At 47.3% G+C, this 19,176-nt stretch overlaps 2 protein-coding genes across 5 annotated transcripts in view; both read left to right on the plus strand.

Moving 5' to 3' along the window:
* The window catches only part of B4GALT7 (beta-1,4-galactosyltransferase 7), a 28,016-nt gene extending 9,545 nt beyond the window's left edge, over positions 1-18,471 (plus strand). For 2 of the 4 annotated variants that reach the window (XM_014454762.2, XM_006081632.3), the window contains one exon: positions 481-1,236. In XM_014454762.2, the coding sequence (XP_014310248.1) occupies positions 481-636 (156 nt within the window). In that variant the 3' untranslated portion in view covers positions 637-1,236. Of the gene's footprint in view, positions 1-480; positions 1,237-17,001; positions 17,239-18,346 lie in introns of those variants that run through there. The other 2 variants (XR_002829316.1, XR_002829317.1) reach the window with 2 other exon arrangements.
* Positions 17,048-19,176, plus strand: part of N4BP3 (NEDD4 binding protein 3) — a 33,118-nt gene continuing 30,989 nt past the window's right edge. Inside the window, exon 1 of the mRNA XM_014454758.2 lies at positions 17,048-17,167. The gene's annotated coding sequence lies outside the window, so the exon portion shown is untranslated. The remainder of the gene's footprint in view (positions 17,168-19,176) is intronic.

The following is a 19,176-nucleotide window of genomic DNA, read 5'->3' on the forward strand; positions in this document are numbered from 1 at the left end:
GATCAGGCATGGATAGGCGATGACATGGGGGAGCCAGCAGGCCCCAGCATTTCACCAAGTTCTCCTTGGGTTCAAATGGCCCTATCCACTCCTTTTTGGCCCAGCTCAGTCGATGGCATTTTGTTTGGGTACCCTTCCCTGGTTGGTGGTTGCTATGGGACCTGGGACCTGGATCTGATGACCCCCATGCAGGCTGGGTGGAGGGGACTCAGCTGAAGGTGCCAGAATCCCAGGCAGACCTGCAACCCAAGAGTTCCCATCCCTCAAACAGCTCTTCTCTAGGAGCCATACTAGTCAACTGAAAACCCCTGCTCTCCTGCTTACTGGGGCATACAGCTGTGGGCGAGCCTTCACGGCTGTGAGCATCACTCCTCTCTTCAGTGGGGTCACAGAACCTCTGATGATGAGGTCATCGGCATCAATATACAGCTGGCACCCACAGAGCCCTGAGTATATGCTCTCTCCCCTTTTCCTTCCCAGGAACAATTCAAGGTGGACCGGGAGGGAGGTCTGAACACTGTGAAGTACCGTGTGGATGCTCGCACAGCCCTGTCTGTGGGTGGGGCCCCGTGCACTGTTCTCAACATCATGTTGGACTGTGACAAGGCTGCTACCCCCTGGTGCACATTTGGCTGAGTTGGCTGGACAGTAAGGAGGCTTGTACCTACAGGCCACACTGCTATTCAGGCCCTGGACAAAGCCTCAGGCCCTGGGCCCAGCTCCAGTAGGATGTGGAGTGGTCTGCAGGCTACGTGTTTGCAGCAGCCTGGCCCCCAGAGGCAGGCTTGAGCCAGGACAAGACACACAGGGTGCCTGGGATGCTGCTAGCAATAAACAGTGATGGAGAGAGGCTGGGATGTGGCTCCCAACCGGGACTCTCCGCCCTGCCTCTGCTTGCCCTGCTCTGCCCTCCTTTGCATGCTGAGACCTGCGGGCTTTGTTCCTTCCCCCAGGACCGCCTCATGCAGAGATATGGTTTAGAGGCCAGGCTGCTGATATGAGTGGCTAGGGCCATTGGGAGGCTTAAAGTGCAGAAACCAGAGAGCAAGCCCCACAGAAAGGGAACAACAGAGCAGCTATAGCTGGTTGTCACCATGTAGGAATGTGGGCCTGTGTTGTCAGATCTTCTGATTTTTCAAAAGAAATTAGAAGTCTGGATTCTTAAGTGAAATTGGTTAATTATTAAATGATAACAACTAATTGAAACTTTTAAAAAGTATGGCAGTCCAAACAAAATGTGTTGTGAACCACCAGTTTGTCACTGTGGCTGAAGGGAAGGGGATAGGACAAAAGATGACATCTTTCTTTGTAATAAGCTGGCAAGGAGTTGGGTTAGGGCTGGGGATGACAAGACCAGGAGAAGCTCAGGTGGGAGAGAAGCCAAAGACACAAGGTTCCTGCTACCGCCCACAGCCTTCTAGGTCTTGTTGCCCTCAGGGCAGTGTGACCACCGCCAGGCTCTAGTGAGCTCTGACTCTGGGAAGGGGACTTCACCTGCCTCACTAAGATGGACGGATCCAGAGGACTGGACTCAGGGCAGGCAGGATGTGTTGGCAGTGGCTCAGTCATGGCTTGAGGGAGTGAGGGCCGTGTTTCTGACGCCAGAGGAAGAAGATTAGAAGTGGGAGAATCCCTGGGGTGTTCCCACAGCACAAGCGATCACCCAATGCCAAGGAGAGGTGAAGGAGGGGAGCTTAGGGGACTATGGAGTTGGGGAGTGATCTTGGAGGGAAGCCTGGGGCCAACGAGAGAGTGGGAGGCCACGGGCCCTGCAAAGTAGATCACTTCTTTAAGGCATTTGACTGCCAAAGCTTGGCGGCAGAAGTCCGAGGAGACTGGGACAGTTAAGGCTAGTTTAACAAGTAAGACACCTGGAATGCTGGAGGAAGAGATTGAGGTCCTAGAGTTCAGGAGGGTGGATTCAATAGCTCTGTTCCAAAAAGACTCCTCCTCTGAGCTGCTGTGTGCAGTTGTGTGGGTTGTACACTGTACAACCTAAGCATAAGCCAAGAGACTTGAGCAAAGATGAGCAGAGTGAAGCTTCAGGCTCCATGTAACTGTTCACGTGTATAACAGAGGGTCCTTGTGATCCTAAATTGGTCTTACCCAGTGATTCAGCCCCACAGGGAGGGGCTCCCAGGCTGCAATTACAGTGCAAGGGTGGTGAGCAGGACTTACTCAACTTGAGGTCCAGGAGAGGGGAATAGTGTGTTTTCTGTATGCCAGTCTCCCGGGCAACCCTGGCTAAATCATCCTGGACTTAAGTAATGTGGAGGCAAAACTCCAGCCTCTTGGAGCTGGTGGGAATGGATGTGGTATCATAGCCCTCAGCTCTGTACTCATCTAGCACATAGCAAGACCTCACAAAATGTGGGTGTTCCTTTATACCTGCACCAGGGATGTAGAATGAGCAGAAGAAAAGCAGGATCAGCTCACTCAGCCTGGGCCGGGGCACAACTCCGACCTGGGGCCCCACACTCCGCTATGGCTGCTGCTGCCACCTCCAGGAGAGTGGGAGAGAGCTGAGCAATGGTTTGCAGGGGGAAGAAGCAGGCAGCTCTACTGCTTCCTCAGTGCCTTGGTTGCCTCCTCTGTGGAGTGGAGCTAACATCCCTGTCTCGCTGGCCAGATGTGGATGAAATGAATCCAGGATGAACTGGCACCTGCTGAGCATTCACCGAGTACAACATGCTAGGTCTTATTGATTAATCTGCCTTGTAGCTGAGGATCGTGAAGCACAGAGAGCTAAGTAGCTTGCCCAAGGTATAAGAGTTGGTACCTAGTGGAACTTGGCCTTAGAGCAGATTCCTTCACTCCTGGCCTGCACAGCTGGTCCCATGCACAGATGTTCCTTATCCTCCAGACTGTTCCTCCTCTCTCTAGCTGGAGAGGGCCCATGGGGAGGGCTAGCCAACATGGTTTGATGTCCCTCCCACCTCTGAGAGGAAACCAGGGCCATGGGTGAGACACAAAGTGTCTGCCCCATGCTTCCTCTGCTGGATTAAGGTGGGGATTTGGCTGCTGGATAGGTCCCTTGGAGCATCAGTGGGACCAAGAGCGTGGCACTGTGCCTGAGGAATGTACAACATGCTTGGGGAAGGTCTCCAGGAGGCGTGGGCTTGCTGGTGGAGTCAGTTTGCTGTCGGATGGGAAGAGTTCTGGAGGGATCAGCATGTGCAAGGTAGAGAGATGAAGAGAGCATGTTATGTTCAGGGATCTGGAAGGAGCTCTGGGTGTCCCTGGTTTGCCAATACAGTGCAGGAGTGTGTGTGGGGGGGTGGTGGTGGTGGTGGTGGTGGTGGTGGCGGCGGCGGCGGCGGCAGCAGCAGAGGGAAGGTTGGGTGGACCATGAGGATCTGTGTATGCCACATTGAACAACCTATACTGTATTCTCTGGGTTCAGTGTTTTCAAGCACGGGGAAATTTTTGAGCAGGGAGAGACCTTTCTGAACCCACAACTTTAGTGTATTGAGACAACACTCTAATCAACTGAGCTATCCTGCCAGGACACCACTGTCAATTTCTTAGTTTTGACCAATGCACTATGGTTAGGTAAGATATTAACCATAGGGGAAGCCGGGTAAAGGCTATACAGGAATTTTCTTTAATATCTTCATAATTTTTCTGTAGATCTGAAATATTCCCAAAGGAAAAACAATTTTTTAAGATAAGTTGTATATGAGCAGCATAGCAATTGCTCAGCTGATGATAGAATCTTGCCCTTCCCTTCAGGCTGACAGTTGAGAATTTCCTCTGCTACTGCATCTGTCTGAGCTATGCCCCCTCACGCACAAGTAAGGTTGAGTTGAGGACTCCTCAGGCTATGATATTGGACCAGAAAGAAGTAAATGGAAAAGGTAACTATTTGTTGTCTGATAGTGCAGCACCGAGTATTTCCTTCCCAAGGAAGGGATGTAGAAGATGTTTTTCCTTAATGACTACCCCCAGTGTCCCCTTGTCCGCTCCTTCATAGAGGCCTTCCAGACTACCCATTCCTAAGAGTTCACACACAAACTCACACATACATCATCCCTTTTTATTGCTCTCACAGCTATCATCATTAACTGAAATCTTATTTATTTTCTCTCCCCTGTTCCTTCATCTCACTAGAACATCAGCCCCCTGAGCTCAGGACCTGTGTATCTTGTTCATTGCTATGTCCTCAGCTCCTAGCACTGGGCCTGCTGCCTCATAGGCACTCAGTTTTAATGGAATTGATTGAATTGAAATTCCCAGGTGGCAGGTTGCAGCCCACAGCACCAGCTGCTGTTGCCCAGGCCTTCTCTGCCCTAAGGCTGATGTTTTGCTCTCCTGTCCTGTCCTGAAGACCCGGGGCCACCTCTTCCCACACCTGACTTCATCTTCTTTGTTCACTTGCCCTTTCCATCTTGTTTACCTGTCTGCCAGCAGCTGCTACACTACCTGCCAGCTTTAATTCTGCTTCATTTAAGCTCATTTGCACCAATTTCCTTTTTTAGAACAATCCACGCAGTCCCCTGAAGAGCAGCACATGCTGTGGGCGGCCCTGCTTCCCTTTTCCTAATGAGCACAGAGCAGCAGTTTCCTTCCTTCTGAGCACTCACTGAAAGCCCTTTGCCAGAAGAGGAGAGGCCTAGACTCAGAGATGCTCATTTCCTAGTGGACCTGAAGTCAGGGGCACACGCTGTGGAAATTCTGGATTTTAAGGGGATGGAAAGTCCAAAGTGCTTTGGGGGCTGACCTGCTTCCTGAGGTGACTTTCTCCCTCACAGCTGTAGGACCCACCCCACGTCCTCATCACTGGGCTTTTAGGCCTCGCGGTCCTGGGGGCTACAACTCAGGAGAGAGTCTGTTCTGCTCCCTAGAAATTGGAGTGAGAAAGAGGTTCAGGAGTAGTGGCCCCACCCCAGGGAATGTTCTCTCTTACCCTTAGAGCTGGCAACACCAGAGGCTGCAGAATTGCCCTTTCTGTGCAGTGGCCTAGAATCTCAGCCCAGAATGGGAAAACACAGACTTCCTAACACATTGTCACATCCACCTCTCACTTTCTGCTGCTGCAGAAGGCTCAGCATAAAATGAAATCATGTTGCTTTTCATAGAAATGAAGCCAAGGCAGGAATGTGGGCAGGCAGAAACTGAAGGGCCAATGAGACTTATCTGGAAGAAGAGAAATTCCTGGGGTTGGATCAGCCAGGGTAGTGGAACTGGAACTTTGGCCTCAGCCAGAGGAGGTAGTAATCCCACCTCCACCACTAATTCACTGCAACCTCAGGCAAGTCGCTGAACCTCTCTGAGCCTCAGTGTCCACATCTCTAAGGTAGAACTTTTCATACCTGCCTACCTTGCATGGTTGCTGAGAATAAACAAGGTACTGTACATATCTGGTAGTGTATGGTATCTGACACATTGGGAGTACCCAATAAGTAAAAGCTTTTATTACCATTTACAGGCTTTAAAACAGTGAGTGACGCCATCTTTACTGTGATTCAGAGAGTCATATTGCCTCATTACTTAACATTCCCTCCTAAAAGTGCACTGGGGCTTGCTGAGGACTTGGAGGGCCTTGCAGAAAGACACAGGCATTCCCACATCTACACATGAGGGACTTGGCCTTAGACCTTGAATTCACTGACTTAAAATTAACTGCTATTAGCCAGATTGTGCTCCCTATAATGTTGTAGTGTTTTAGATTTTCAAAAAGCACAAAAGCCCTAGCTGGTTTGGCTCAGTGGATAGAGTGTCAGCCTGCGGACTGAAGGGTCCCCACTTCCATTCCAGTCAAGGGCATATGCCTGGGTTGTGGGCTTGATCCCCAGTAGGAGGCGTGCAGGAGGCAGCCAATCAGTGATCTCTCTCATCATTGATGTCTCTATTTCTCCCTCTCCCTTCCTCTCTGAAATCAATAAAAATATATTAAAGGGGGGAAAAATCCACCTACAACAACAGAGAAAGAAATGCTTGATTTCTGGGCTCTGTCGTGGCACTGGATACCTCCAGAGAACTGGCGCTGTGTTCCAACACTTAACTGTTCCAGGTTCTGTTTCCTACTATATGTCCCCTTTCTTTCTGCTGCTTCCTGCTGGCAAAGGAAAGTTGATGACAAGACTTGGGCAAAAGCAAAATGTGGTTTTAAATAATACATTAAGAAACTGAGCTATGTCTAAGGAGAACAAATTCAAGTATGATCTGGGATCTACAGGTTCGCCATCCAGTGGTCCTAACCCTGGCCACTCACTAGAATCCCCTGTGGAGCATTAGAAGCAATAGCCCAACCGGAGTGGCTCAGTGGTATGAACCAGGAGATCAGGATTCCCAGGTTGCAGGCTCAGTTCCCAGTGTGGGGTGTGCAGGAGGCAGCTGATCGATGATTCTCTATCATCATTGATGTTTCTGTCTCTTCCTCTCTGAAATAAATAAAAATATATTTTTTAAAATTCAGGGTCTTTAAACAATAAAATTAAATTTAAAAAAATTTTCAGGGCAGGGTTACCATGGGGGTGAGGAAGGACAGGATGCATTTGGGGAGAGGCCGACAGGGGGCCTTAAAGATTTTCTATTTCTTAAGCAGATGTTTGACATATAAGGAATCATTCTATTATTTTTCATACCTTATATGCACATGTATATGTGTCACATTTATGACATATAAAGTATTTTAATAAAAAATTGTAATGGGAACAAAAAGAAGACCATAGATATCTGTGGTAGTTATGAGTAATGAAAATGCACAAATTAAAAGCCAACCACATGCTGTGTTGGTAAGGATGTGGAGCAGCTGGGAATTTCATGCAGGCGAGTACACGTGCAGTTTATGCCTGCTGTCCTCGTAACTAGCCCTCCTTTTCATTCCCAGTTCCCCAGATGGAATCGACTAGCAAGAGGGCCCTGTGCTCTCAGTGGTAGCAGCTGCCCCTGTTTCTTGTCCCAGGGCAAACAGAAATGCTGAAGAGAAACAAGGTGAAACTTTCTGATTAAATAGTCACTCCTACTTACTTGGAAAGCCTCCCTTGTTCTTCATCTGTAAATTAGGCATAACTGTTACCTTATGGGTTTGTTGTGATACTTCAATGAGATTATCTATGCTCAGGATGCAAGAAATGGAAATCTCCCTTCTTTTTCCAAATTAAATGAGGACAGTACCAGCACCTGGAGGGACTCTAATACTACCCTGGGAGGCAGGGAGCCCTACCCCCTTTCTGTATCATCTAAGGCTCTCCCAGGCTTACAAAGTCCCAAGAAGGTCCCTGTAGATTAAAAGCGATCTAAAGACACATCTACCAAATGCAGTGTGTGGACTTCAGGTGGATCCTGATTCAAACCAATCAACTAGAACAGATTCCTGATAAAACCAGGAAAATATGAGTAAGGATTGAGTATTAGGAGATGGCAAGGTGTGATAATGGCATTGTGTTTGGGCTTCAAAAAATTTCTCCTTCCCAAATAGTGATTCTCTGATCTCAAATAAAGGCATGCTGCTTCTCATTTTGATACAGCCTGTAATATTTATGGATAAAATCTTATAATGTCTAAGATTTGCTCTAAAATAATCCGGTGGTGGGAGATGAGGTGGGTGGATAGAGATTAAACAAGAGTGGTCAGGAGATACTCATTGTAGCTGGCTGGTGGATACAAGGGGCTCATTGTTCTCTTCCTTCTATTTTTACCTACATGTGAAATTTCCCAGGAAGAAGAGAAAAAAGGGAGAGGAAAAGGGAGGGAGGGAAGCAGGGAGGCAGGAAGCCTCCCCCGCCCTCCATGCAGGATAGAGCTCCAGCTCTCAGAGCACAGTTCAGCTCTGTGGTGATGCCAGCAGCCCTCCTGCAGGAGAGCTGTACTAGTCAGCATGAACTTCAGAAGACAATAGTTCTACACATTATGCCAGCTTCACCAGTCCTTCGGGAGCCAAACCCACCCAAAGGACTGCAGTATCATGAGTGCAGAGTCCACTTGTCTTTTTCCGTCCGTCCCAGGAAACCAGGCACAAGAGGTGGGGCCACTTGCCTTTTTCAATCTCCTGAAGGACCACAGCAGTTTCTCTTGAAATACACCAAATGTTTTCATTCCACACCTTCTGGCACAGTCTGGCAGCTCTTGAGAAGGAGCTCAGATCTGAAAACAAAAGATCCTGGCCATCCCCTACCCCAGCCCAAGCCTCTCTGGCCTCCTGGAAAGGGGAGGAAGATGGGGTGGGGGGGGTGGGCTCATCTTTCCTGGTAATACCTGTTCTTCCCCCATTCTCCCTCCTCCAACCAAATACAGACCAGGAGACTTCTTGCTATAGAGGTGCCATGATATAAGTTAAATGCCCATGGGTACCCATTGTACAAGTAAGGGGAACCCTCTGGAGAGGCAGGTCTGTACGAGAGCCACTCCTTCCCACTCCCTCCATCACGAGTTCCTCAATCAGCCTTGGCTGGGTAGCTCAGTTGATTGGAGCATCGTTCAGATAAACTAAGGTTGTGGCCAAATCAGGGTACATGCAAGAATCAAGCAATGGCCCAGCCAGAGTAGCCCAGTGGTTGAGTATGAACCTATGAGCCAGGAGGTCACAGTTCAATTCCTGGTCAGGGCACATGCCCAGGTTGTGGGCTGGATCCCTATAGGGGGGCATGCTGGAAGCAGCTGATTGATGATTCTCTCTCATCATTGATGTTTCTGTCTCTCCCTCTCCCTCTCTGAAGTCAACAAAAAAGAAAAAAGAACCAGTAAATGCATTAATAAGTGTCTCCCTCTCTCCCTTCCTCTTTCTAAAAATCAATAAATATTTTTTTAAGTTCCTCAATCATCCACTGGCTTTTACTGCCCCCTTGTGGTCATTTGCTCCCCATAGCCATCCCTGCAATACAAATTTCCTGCCTACCCACCTTGCACTAAGCCAGTTTCCATTGAGGAGCAGACATTTGGCTTATTAGTGGGAAAACTTCCTCTTAAATGAATATCTTCCAAACAAGTTATTTGCTTTTTAAAAACGTTACTGGTTAAAAATTTCACAATAAAAATTTAGGGAGAAAAATATCTTACAAAGTGGCTGGTTATAGGGAAAAGCCTGCCTCTATATGGGTAAAGGAAGCTCTAATACCATAAAAAACAATGCTCCTGCAGACACTGTGCTTGTTCCTGGCAGGATTGTGGCTGGATCTAACTCCTAGGAGTCTTTTTAGAGCCCAAGCCACTCAGTGACTTACCCCTGGTGACAGCAGAACAGATTTAGAGGCATACACCAGAAGCCAAGTCTCATCCCAATCTTGGGCAAACAAGCGACTATGCCTCTATATCCAGTGGGACTGAGGGCAAGGTTTTAGACCCCAGCGTGCAGAGGACACAGGCAAACAATTTGATGAAACCAGTTTGTGGCCCGCTGCTTTCTACCCTGTGTGAACTGGTTCTCAGAACAACAATGAGCAAGTCTGTCCCCAGCTGTTCCAGACGTCTTACACCCGAGCAGAAAGAGCCAGGCCACTGTGAACTGTTCCAACTTACTCCCAGAGGCCCGTCCTCTCCGCGGGAGCTGTAGTGCAAATGCCTGTGTTTTGTTTGTCTATTTTGTGATGCAAGTGCCTGATTTATGCTTTTGGCTGCCCAGGCATCCACTTCAAAGACGGCTATCGGGAGTAAACACGGTGCCAGCCACAGGACTAGAAGAGCCAGGCTGCTCCCCATCCCCAAAGTTCCTTTGTTTTAGAGATCTTTGGTTTGACTTTTGTCTTTCTCTTCTTGCCTTTAAATATTGCTCTTATGCTTTACATTCACTAATAAAGAATGAACCCAAGAAACCCTAGGCTCCCACCCTCAACACCAATAAAAGCAAAACCCCAGTCTCTCTCTCTCTCTCTCTCTCTCTCTCTCTCTCTCTCTCTCTCTCTCTCTCCCTCTCTCCCTCTCTCCCTCTCTCCCTCTCCCTTTCTCCCTCCACCTCTTCACTGTGGAATCTCCAGAAACTGTGAATAATAAACCTTGTTTTCTTTTTTTAAATATATTTTTATTTATTTCAGAGGGGAAGGGAGAGAGATAGAAACATCAATGATGAGAGAGAATCATTGACCGGCTGCCTCCAGCATGCCCCCTACTAGGGATTGAGGAATCGAACCTGGGATCCTTCAGTCCGCAGGCCAACCCTCTGTTCACTGAGCCAAACCGGCTAGGGCAAACCTTGTTTTCTTTTATTCAAAGTTTCCTGAAGGTTATTGCTGAAGGCATTTTGCAATTGTGGTATACTAGTACACACACTAAAACCAGCTTAAAACAATAACTTTGCCCAAAGATGCCTTTTCTCTGATTTCTGACACACAGTCAGCACAGTGTGCCTGCAAGCAGCGTTTTCCCATGACCCGAGGAAAGCCTGCCTTTCTGGCTCATGCTGCCACAGCAGTCTTTAAAGGACTGAGTTAGAGAGACGTAGCCTCAGGAGGGAGCCCACTGTAGTGAGACGCTCAAGCTGGGCAGCTGGAGAGTCCCAGCTTCAATAACTGCATGTCCTCTACAGATGGCCAAAAGACATGAAAAAATGCTCACAGTCACTGATCATCAGAGAGATGCAAATTAAAACAACAATGAGGTATCACCTGTCAGAATGGCTACCATCAACGAATCAACAAATGACAGGTGCTGGTGAGGATATGGAGAAAAGGGAATCCTCGTACACTGCTGATGGGAATGCAGACTGGTGCAGCCATTATGGGCAACAGTATGGAGTTTCCTCAAAAAATTAAATATGGAACTGCCGTTTGACCCAGTGATCCCACTTCTAGGAATATATCCTAAGAAACCTGGAAACACCAATCAGAAAGAATGTATGCACCCCGATGTTCATAGCAGCACAATTTATAATAGCTAAGATCTGGAAACAGTGCAAGTGCCCATCAGTAGATGAGTGGATAAAAAAAGCTGTGGTACATTTCTACCATGGAATACTATGCAGCAGTGAAAAAGAAGAATCGCTTACCCTTTGAGACAGCATGGAGAATATCATGCTAAGTGAAATAAGTCAGTTAGAGAAAGATAAGTATCATATGATCTCACTCATATGTGGAATCTAAGTAAGAAATTAAACTGATGAACGGAGTGGGTCCAGAGACGTCAAAGCATGGAACAGAGTGCAGAATCTCAGAGGGAAGGAGGGGGAGGGTGGGAGGGTGAATGGGTGGGAGGTAATCCACCAAAGATCTTGTATGCATATATGGATAACCCATGGATACAGACAGTGGGGTGGTGAGGGCCTGGGGCAGGGGATGAGGGTAGGCTGGATGGGGTCGATGGAAGAAAAAGGGGGACATATGTAATACTTTCAACAATAAAGATTAAAAAAATAATAACTGCATGTCCTCATGAAACTGCCTTAACCCCAAAGCCTCTTTCCTCATCTCTGAAAGAAGGACACCAACACCCACCCCCAGGAGTGTTGGGATGATCCGAATGGAAGATGGTTGAGATTTGCACATCGCACCACTGCTTAGATGTGCAAAGAAATGTGGCCAAGTGCATCTTCTTCACAAGTCAGAGGGGTAGGGTAGGGGTGCCAAGATTTTAGCTCAGCATTTCAACCTGCTCTGGTCCAAACTGTCTTCTGAGTTCTTTCAACATAAGAAACATCCGAACTTATCGAGAATCTCTATGAGTTTATTAGAACCAAAATGGCAATTGTAAAATCTCAATAGATTGAGAAAATGCTCTGGAAAATGGCAGTTTTACCACTTATTTTATAATCAGAATCAAAGGATCAAAGGGAAAGATATGAGGGTTACCTGAAATCCACTGGTGATCGCTTAGGGAGGCAGGAGAAAGCAAAGGGGGAAATCTTCAAGACTGGATAAAAAGTAAAACAGATATACACATACTTCTTTTTTAATTTTTGTTGTTGTTAATCCTCACCCAAGGATATTTTCCCATTGAATTATTTTTTTTAGAGAGAGAGTGGAAAGGAGGAGGAGAGAGAGAAACATTGATGTGAGAGAGACACATTGATTGGGTGCCTCCTGCACTGGCCTCGACCAGGCTTGGGGATAAAGCCTGCAACCAAGTTACGTGTCCTTGACCAGAATCGAACCCAAGACCCTGGAGTCTGAGGGCCGATGCTCTATCCACTGAGCCAAATGGGTTAGGGCAGTTTGCCGACCACTGGGTTAGGGCCTTACTTTTTTTAAAACTGAATTTTAGAGGGGAACACTTATTTATGCATTCACTGGTTGATTCTTATATGTGCCCTGACTGGGATCAAACCTACAACCTTGGGGTATTGGGAGGACTCTCTAACTAACTTTATTATGTGATGTGACCAAGAAGGTGCAACTCTACTACTATATGACCTATATAATTATGGTTCAAGATCGGGCATTCATACTGGATGGCTATTGTTGTGTTGGCTGTTGTCATTATTTTATTTGGCAATCTAAGGGAAAAGAGGTCAATGCCCCTAACTAAATAGTCAGGTATTGTATGTTTTAAAAATTCTTGCGGCACACCAGCTGAAAATCGCTGTTTTAAATGTATCCAAAGGAATATAAATGTTAAAAAACTTTCTTAAATCCATGAACAAGCTCTTCTTCAACATTTGGAAGTTTTACATTTTTTCCTTTTTCTCCTTGAATTTGTGTTTCCTTTCCAAGTTCTCCATATCTTCATTTTAAGGCAATATGTTTTTAGGCTTCAAAGTCTTTTACTGGCCATCTTATTATACTTAGGTATAACAAAAAGTATATTATTGAAATTTACTTTATTTCCTGTTGACCATAAATCCTAAGTGTTAAATAATTCTTCTGAATTGAATTATTGATAGAAATAGAATTAGTACACAATTGACCAAAACAATATAAATATAAGGATATAAGGTGGGGTTTTTGTTTTGTGGTTTTTTAAAAATATTTTTTTATTGATTTCAGAGAGGAAGGGAGAGGGAGAGATACAAACATCAATGATGAGAGAGAATCATTGATTGGCTGCCTCCTGCATGCCCCACAATGGGGATCAAGCCCGAAACTGGGGGCATATGCCCCGACTGGAATTGAACCATGACCTTCTGGTTCATAGGATGATGCTCAACCACTGAGCCATGCTGGCTGGGTGAAAGCAGTCTTTTACTGAGGTATATGTTGCTAAAAACAATTGAACTGTTGCTAGCAATTCTTTTTTTTTATAACAGAAGTAGAAACTATTAAACATTTTATAAGATGGAGACTGTAATTAGAATAAATATTTTATATGATTTGACAAAACTGGTTTGACTTCATTCTTGAATAACAAAGAATCTGAAAGAAATGTCATAGAACTATCATCTATGTGGCTCAGCCACTGTGGGGACAATGCCGGCATTCTGAGAGAGTGTGTGAGCTCAGCATCACTAGCCTCCAAAGTGCTTGCTGTCCGGAGGCATGTTCCCCGGCTGAGGACTCGTTGGGATGAGCACTGAGAACAAGGGGCTGCTCCCCAGGGATGTCTATTTTCTACTTGTGTTCTTTGCTTTGCTCCAGGGGAGCTTTATTACTTAGGTAAGATTGATTAAATCATTGATGACTCATTCTTCTATTGTCATGATTAGCTAGTTTGTTAAGAAGAAGAAGAGAGGAAAGGGTAGACTAGACATTAGCATGGTCTCTTGGACAGCTTCACCAGGAAGCTAAAGCTTCACGCTCCTCAGGGAACCACAGGTCCATTCCCTGAAGATCACTGGGGGGAGGGACCAAACAAAGAAGAGATGATGTACATGGGAAGTCAGGTTGACAGTGTGGCAGGAAGTTAGACATGAGCAGAGCGAGGACGATGGGTCAGGTACAGAAGGTCATCAGGGCAGAAAGCCTTGGGTGCCTAACAAAGGACGATTGTAGGGTGGGACCTCGTCCCCAGGATGACCTTTCCTCCCCTAGCATATGGCTGGTCATGGGGTTTGGACCCTCTGACCATCCTCCCTAGAGATAACATCTAGGCCTTAATTGTATTTCCGCTCCAGGCCCAGAAAAGCAGCAAAACTAGACAAGTGACCCCAAGGCTGACCTTAGGTCCAGGTGCATTGAATAATGACCTCCTTCCCTGGTGCTGAATAATCAATCAGTGGAGACCTAGACCCTGAAAGAACACACCTGGAAAGCTGCTGGATATTCTGTTGAGATCTTCCCCTGGGACCTCCTCTACAATCTCCACCCTTGAAACCCTTAGGACAGAGGGCCTGTTAGGTCTGATCAAATAATTGAATCGATACCCCTTCCCCTGGGAACTGACTTTAGACCACTTCACAACTGACATTCCCTTTTGCTTAGACCAGCGATGGCCAACCTTTCGGACCTCACGGACCACCAGTGGTACACGGACCACCGGTTGGCGACCGCTGGCTTAGACCACATTCCATTTGTTAAGACCATTACCTTTCCCCTCCAGATTTGCCCAGGATCCAGACATGAACAGAGAATTCCCCACCCAAAAAGCCTGCCTAGAGTCCTTTAAAATCTCTGACTCCCGCCCTAGCTAGTTTGGCTCAGTGGATAGAGCATCGGCCAGTGGACTGAAGGGTCCTGGGTTCAATTTCAGTCAAGGGCATGTACCTTGGTTGCAGGCCCCAGGGCGAGATCAGGAGGCAACCAATTGATGTTTCTCTCTGTCTTTCCCTCTCTCTTCCACTCTCTCTAAAAATCATTGGAAAAATACCCTCGGGTGAGGATTAAAAAAAAAAAATGTTGAAAAACAAACAGATAAATAATAAAATAATTTAAAATCTCTGACTCCCTGACCCTGGGTGTTGGCTCAGTGGATAGAGCGTCGGCCTGCGGGACTGAAAGGTCCCGGGTTCGATTCCGGTCAAGGGCATGTACCTGGGTTGTGGGCACATCCCCAGTAGGAGATGTGCAGGAGGCAGCTAATCGATGTTTCTCTCTCATCGATGTTTCTAACTATCTATCCCTCTCCCTTCTTCTCTGTAAAAAATCAATAAAATATATTAAAAAAATCTCTGACTCCCTGACCCTGGGTGCTGGCACCATTTTGGGGCTCAGCCCATCTGGTCTCCAGATGACCTAATAAATTTATAACCCCTTCCCACATTTGGTCTCGTGTGGTCCTCCTTCAGCAACCCTAACATTTGGTGCAAAAACCCGGGAGGGTTCCATGGGGAAGGGGAGCCATCAACCTGGCTTCAGTCACCCTGAGTTTTCTCCTGGGAGAGCTGTAGGCAGCAGCAGCTGGTCCTGGGCTTACCTCCGAATCCTACTTGGATGACTGATTGCCGCCTCCATTCGGCCTCCCTCCCCTATGGGCCCTCCCGAACCAGCCAAGGAGGACCCGGGGGCTCTCCCCCCTGGTGACTTTCCATACCCTCCTCACTGCCAAGCTCCAAGAGCCCTTCCTTTACCTCTATAACTTATTTCCTAAGCCCATATCTTCTATGAATTACTTCTACTACCTCTGTGATTTTCCAAATAAGTGGTCACTTACAGTTTGAGTCTTGACTCTGAATTCTTTCCTAGCCAGAACTCAAGTACTGAGGTTGTTAAACCCGGTCCAGTCTGACCCCATGGGTCTAACACCTGGTACTATTCTGAAGCCCCCACCAGTAGGGAAAGTGCTTGGCTGTCAGTCTAGCCTGGGGAAAAGATCATTGGCAAGTGCTCAAAGGCTTGGAGAGAGTTCCCTCTCTCCTTGTTCCCTCTCTCTCTTGTTCCACAACTTGAACTCGCCTGTATGCTCCTCTGTTCCCTTTCTATAGCCATGTGGCCTTAAGGAGCCACATGACCCATTAATTTTACATCATCAATAAAGCTTTCCCACAAACCCCCTTGTCCCACGGGGACCTCAGGAAATTCTTTTCTTCGAGGCACCACAAGAACTCCACTTACACCAATAACAATCTTACTAATGGTCTGAAAGTTTATGTGCCTAACATTTCAAAAAGGCCAATATTCAAAACATCAGAGTTTGGAGTAAGGAGAAGGCACCTGAGAAGATGGGGGTCTCAGAGGTTCCTTAAATCCATCTTAAGAGAGTCCAGACTTCACACTTTTATGTCAAATGAAGGAAAGATAGGATGGGCAAGAGATCATCGAGGACCACAGACATCTGGGCACCAGCAGGGACCTAAGAAAGAGTGTGAAATCTCAAAATCTCTTTGTTTCCATCTGTTAAACCCTGCTGATCTAAATCCAGTCTTGAGGCTTCTGCAAATCTTCGATAAATAATTATTTTTTTACATATTTAAAAAATGCCTCGGGTGAGGCACCTTCTGGCAAGGGGGCTGTTTTTTTGTTTTTGTTTTTAATGTATTATTGATTTCAGAGAGGAAGGGAGAGGGAGAGAGAGAGATAGAAACTCAACGATGAGAGAGAAGCATGGATTAGCTGCCTCCTACATGCCCAACACTGAGGATGAAGCCCGAAACCCTGACTGGCCCGCAACCCGGGCATGTGCCCTGACCTGGAATTGAACCGGGACCTCCTGGTTCATAGGTTGACGCTCAACCACTGAGCCACACTGACTGGACAAGGGGACTGTTCTTAAAGAAAAAATAAACTTCAAGCCGCAAGCAGAATTCCTCTATAATGATTAGCATGTCTATATGCAAGAACACAGGCTTGAGCAAGACGGGGTCAGAGAGGCTATTTCACTGGCACAATCCAGCCTTCAGCCCCTCTCCTTCCCAGAGGTTAGGGGGGGGGACTGAAAGTTACACCCCTCTCATCACAAGGTTGGTTCTCCATGTAACCAGCCCCCATCCTTAGGTGGGGCTCGAAAGTCACTTCATTAACATAACAAAAGACACAGTGATCACGTTTATCCTTTAGGAAATTCCAAGGGTTTGGGGAGCTCTGTGCCAGGAACTAGGAGGAAGTTCAAACATATGTTTCTTATTCTAAATCACAACATCACAGCTCCCTTTCTCATCTAGGAAGTACAGTCACAGCAGCTGCCTCCAGAAGCCCCCACACCCACTCTCTGGCCTCCAGTTGTCTCACTTGGACAGAAAGCTCAGCCATCCAGACTCCTGCCAGGTGACCCGGAGCTGGCAGGTCCCCTAGAGGTCATCTAACATGCCTCTCCCTCCCACAGAAAGAAACCGATGTCAGACTTGTGGCCATGTGGGCTAGACCAGAACCCAGGCCTTTCACCTGCTCCATCCTGGACCAGCGACGCCTCTCGGGCCAGAGCATGGGGCTGGGACGCTCACCTTTATCCAGGGACTCTACCAGCCAAGCACTGGGACGCATTTTTTCAGGTGTGTTCACCTGAACCCTCCTCACAGCCCTGACAGATACTTTACTAAGGAAGACACAGAGGCACGGAAAGGTAAAAAGACCCAGTCTTTCTGACCCAATGCCCTGGCTTTTCTCCCTGCAGCACAAAGAAGTGTAACATCCTGCTCCTCCTGCAGGTTCCTCCCAAGTTCCCTCTTCTAGTAGCAGCAGATTAGGTAGTCTTTCAGCTTCCAGGCCAGCAGTGCAGGGGTCGTTTTGAATTCTTCCTTCTTCAACCTGGCAGCCAGTCTGTGGGCACAGAATCCCGCTCTGGCAGGCTGGAAGAAACCGCGAAGGGCAGGCAGCTCAGCTGTCTATGCAACACTTAGATTTCCTCTAAACGGTTGTGGTGAAGCCATTGCCCAGGTTCAGCCTAAACTCGGCCCCCACATCTGTGCCAGGGGCTCGCCTCTTTCTGATGTTACCTGTTGCGTCTTGAAACGGTTATGCTGTTCCAAAGTCAGCCTTAGGTCAAGCTGAAACGGGTCTCCTTGTTGCCTCCCCTCTCCACCCCCACACTCACATTTTCACTGGTCCTAGTTGTTTTTTTCTTGGGATTCACAGAACAGACCTGCCTAGTCTCCTCGACCTTAGCCCTTTAAATGTGAAGGATATAATCTCGTTCCCAGAAGGTAAATATCTCCCTTTGCTCCAGCTGGTCTTCACAGGACATACTTCAAGTCACTAATCAGTCTGGCCTCTCCTCCTAAAACGCTCCAATTTATCCAAATCCTTTGTTACAAACTCAGTGCCTATGGGGGCCAAGCAAATGACATCAGTGAGTGCGATGGGCGGAGCAATAGGGAGTGGTGGGGACTGTGGCAAAGAGTAAGAACCCATCTGTTGGAAACAGTCACTTTAGTTTCAGGCGATTGTTGCCCCACAGAAATGAGACCCCAGCATTGCCAGATCCCTCATTTTCCAGGAGAAACAGAAAATTTTGATTTGTATTTGAAATGTCCTGATTTTTTAATCTCAGTAATTAATTTTTAAAGCACACACACACACTGTGCAGGCAAACAAAAACCTATGGGCACTATGCAACCTCTGAAAATGTACCACCTAAAACTGGATTCAACACTCAGAAGTAGTGGGTAACCTATTCTGTCCACCCTAACTTGTGAAAGCTACTCCCTCTCTCTCCATGTCCACTATTTCAGGTCTTTCACCATCTCTTACCAGGCCCAGGCCCATTGTCCTGACCAGCCAGCCATCTCTACCTCTTCAGCCCTTCTCCTCACCACTGCCCAGTGCATGCCATCACCCAAGACCCTGCTCTAAGATCCACTATGGCGAGACCTCAATCAGCCAGGCCTGGCTCCTTCTGGAGAAGATGCCCCCTCAGCCCCCCTTTTTTCGTTTTTATTTTTTCTCCCCTCTTCTGTTGGAACTGGGGCCCCTCCCTTCTACCCACTCCTTCATACCTTTGCTCAAGCTAGGCTTTCCTCCAGGAATGCCTTCCTCCTTCCCCACCTACATCTTATCTTGGCTCAGGTTCCCTCCTCCTGAGGTCTTCCCTGGCTGTGTCAGCCCAAGGTGGTTTCTGCCCCTTATACTTTGCCAATACCACAGCTGTAATATGGGGAGAAGACAAACTGACCTCAAAGAGTGTTTGAGAAATAAATGAGGTGACTCATGTCTAGGGCTTGGAGCAGCAGTGGGCACACATGAAGGGCTAGTGAACGTGAGCTCTTACTATGAACACCCTCATTAACACTGAATCCACATGCCATCTGGGGCTCTTTCACATTTCTACTCCGATATTTCCAGCTACATGATAAAAGAATCCTGGGCACGGAGACCTGCAGACCTGGGTCAGAATTTCATCTGTCCCACATTTTACCCTGGTGAAGTCACACAAATTCCTGCTGTCACCGGAAAGGGACCAGGCCCGGAGCAGGTCTGCCTCAGGGCCAGCCCGTAGTGTGTGGGTTCTTGACTTTGTGCAGGAAAGATTTCACAACACGAGCCCAGGTGATTTTGAGTACAT

Source organism: Myotis lucifugus, unplaced genomic scaffold, assembly GCF_000147115.1.
Source record: "Myotis lucifugus unplaced genomic scaffold, Myoluc2.0 scaffold_1, whole genome shotgun sequence".
Lineage (NCBI taxonomy): Eukaryota > Metazoa > Chordata > Mammalia > Chiroptera > Vespertilionidae > Myotis > Myotis lucifugus.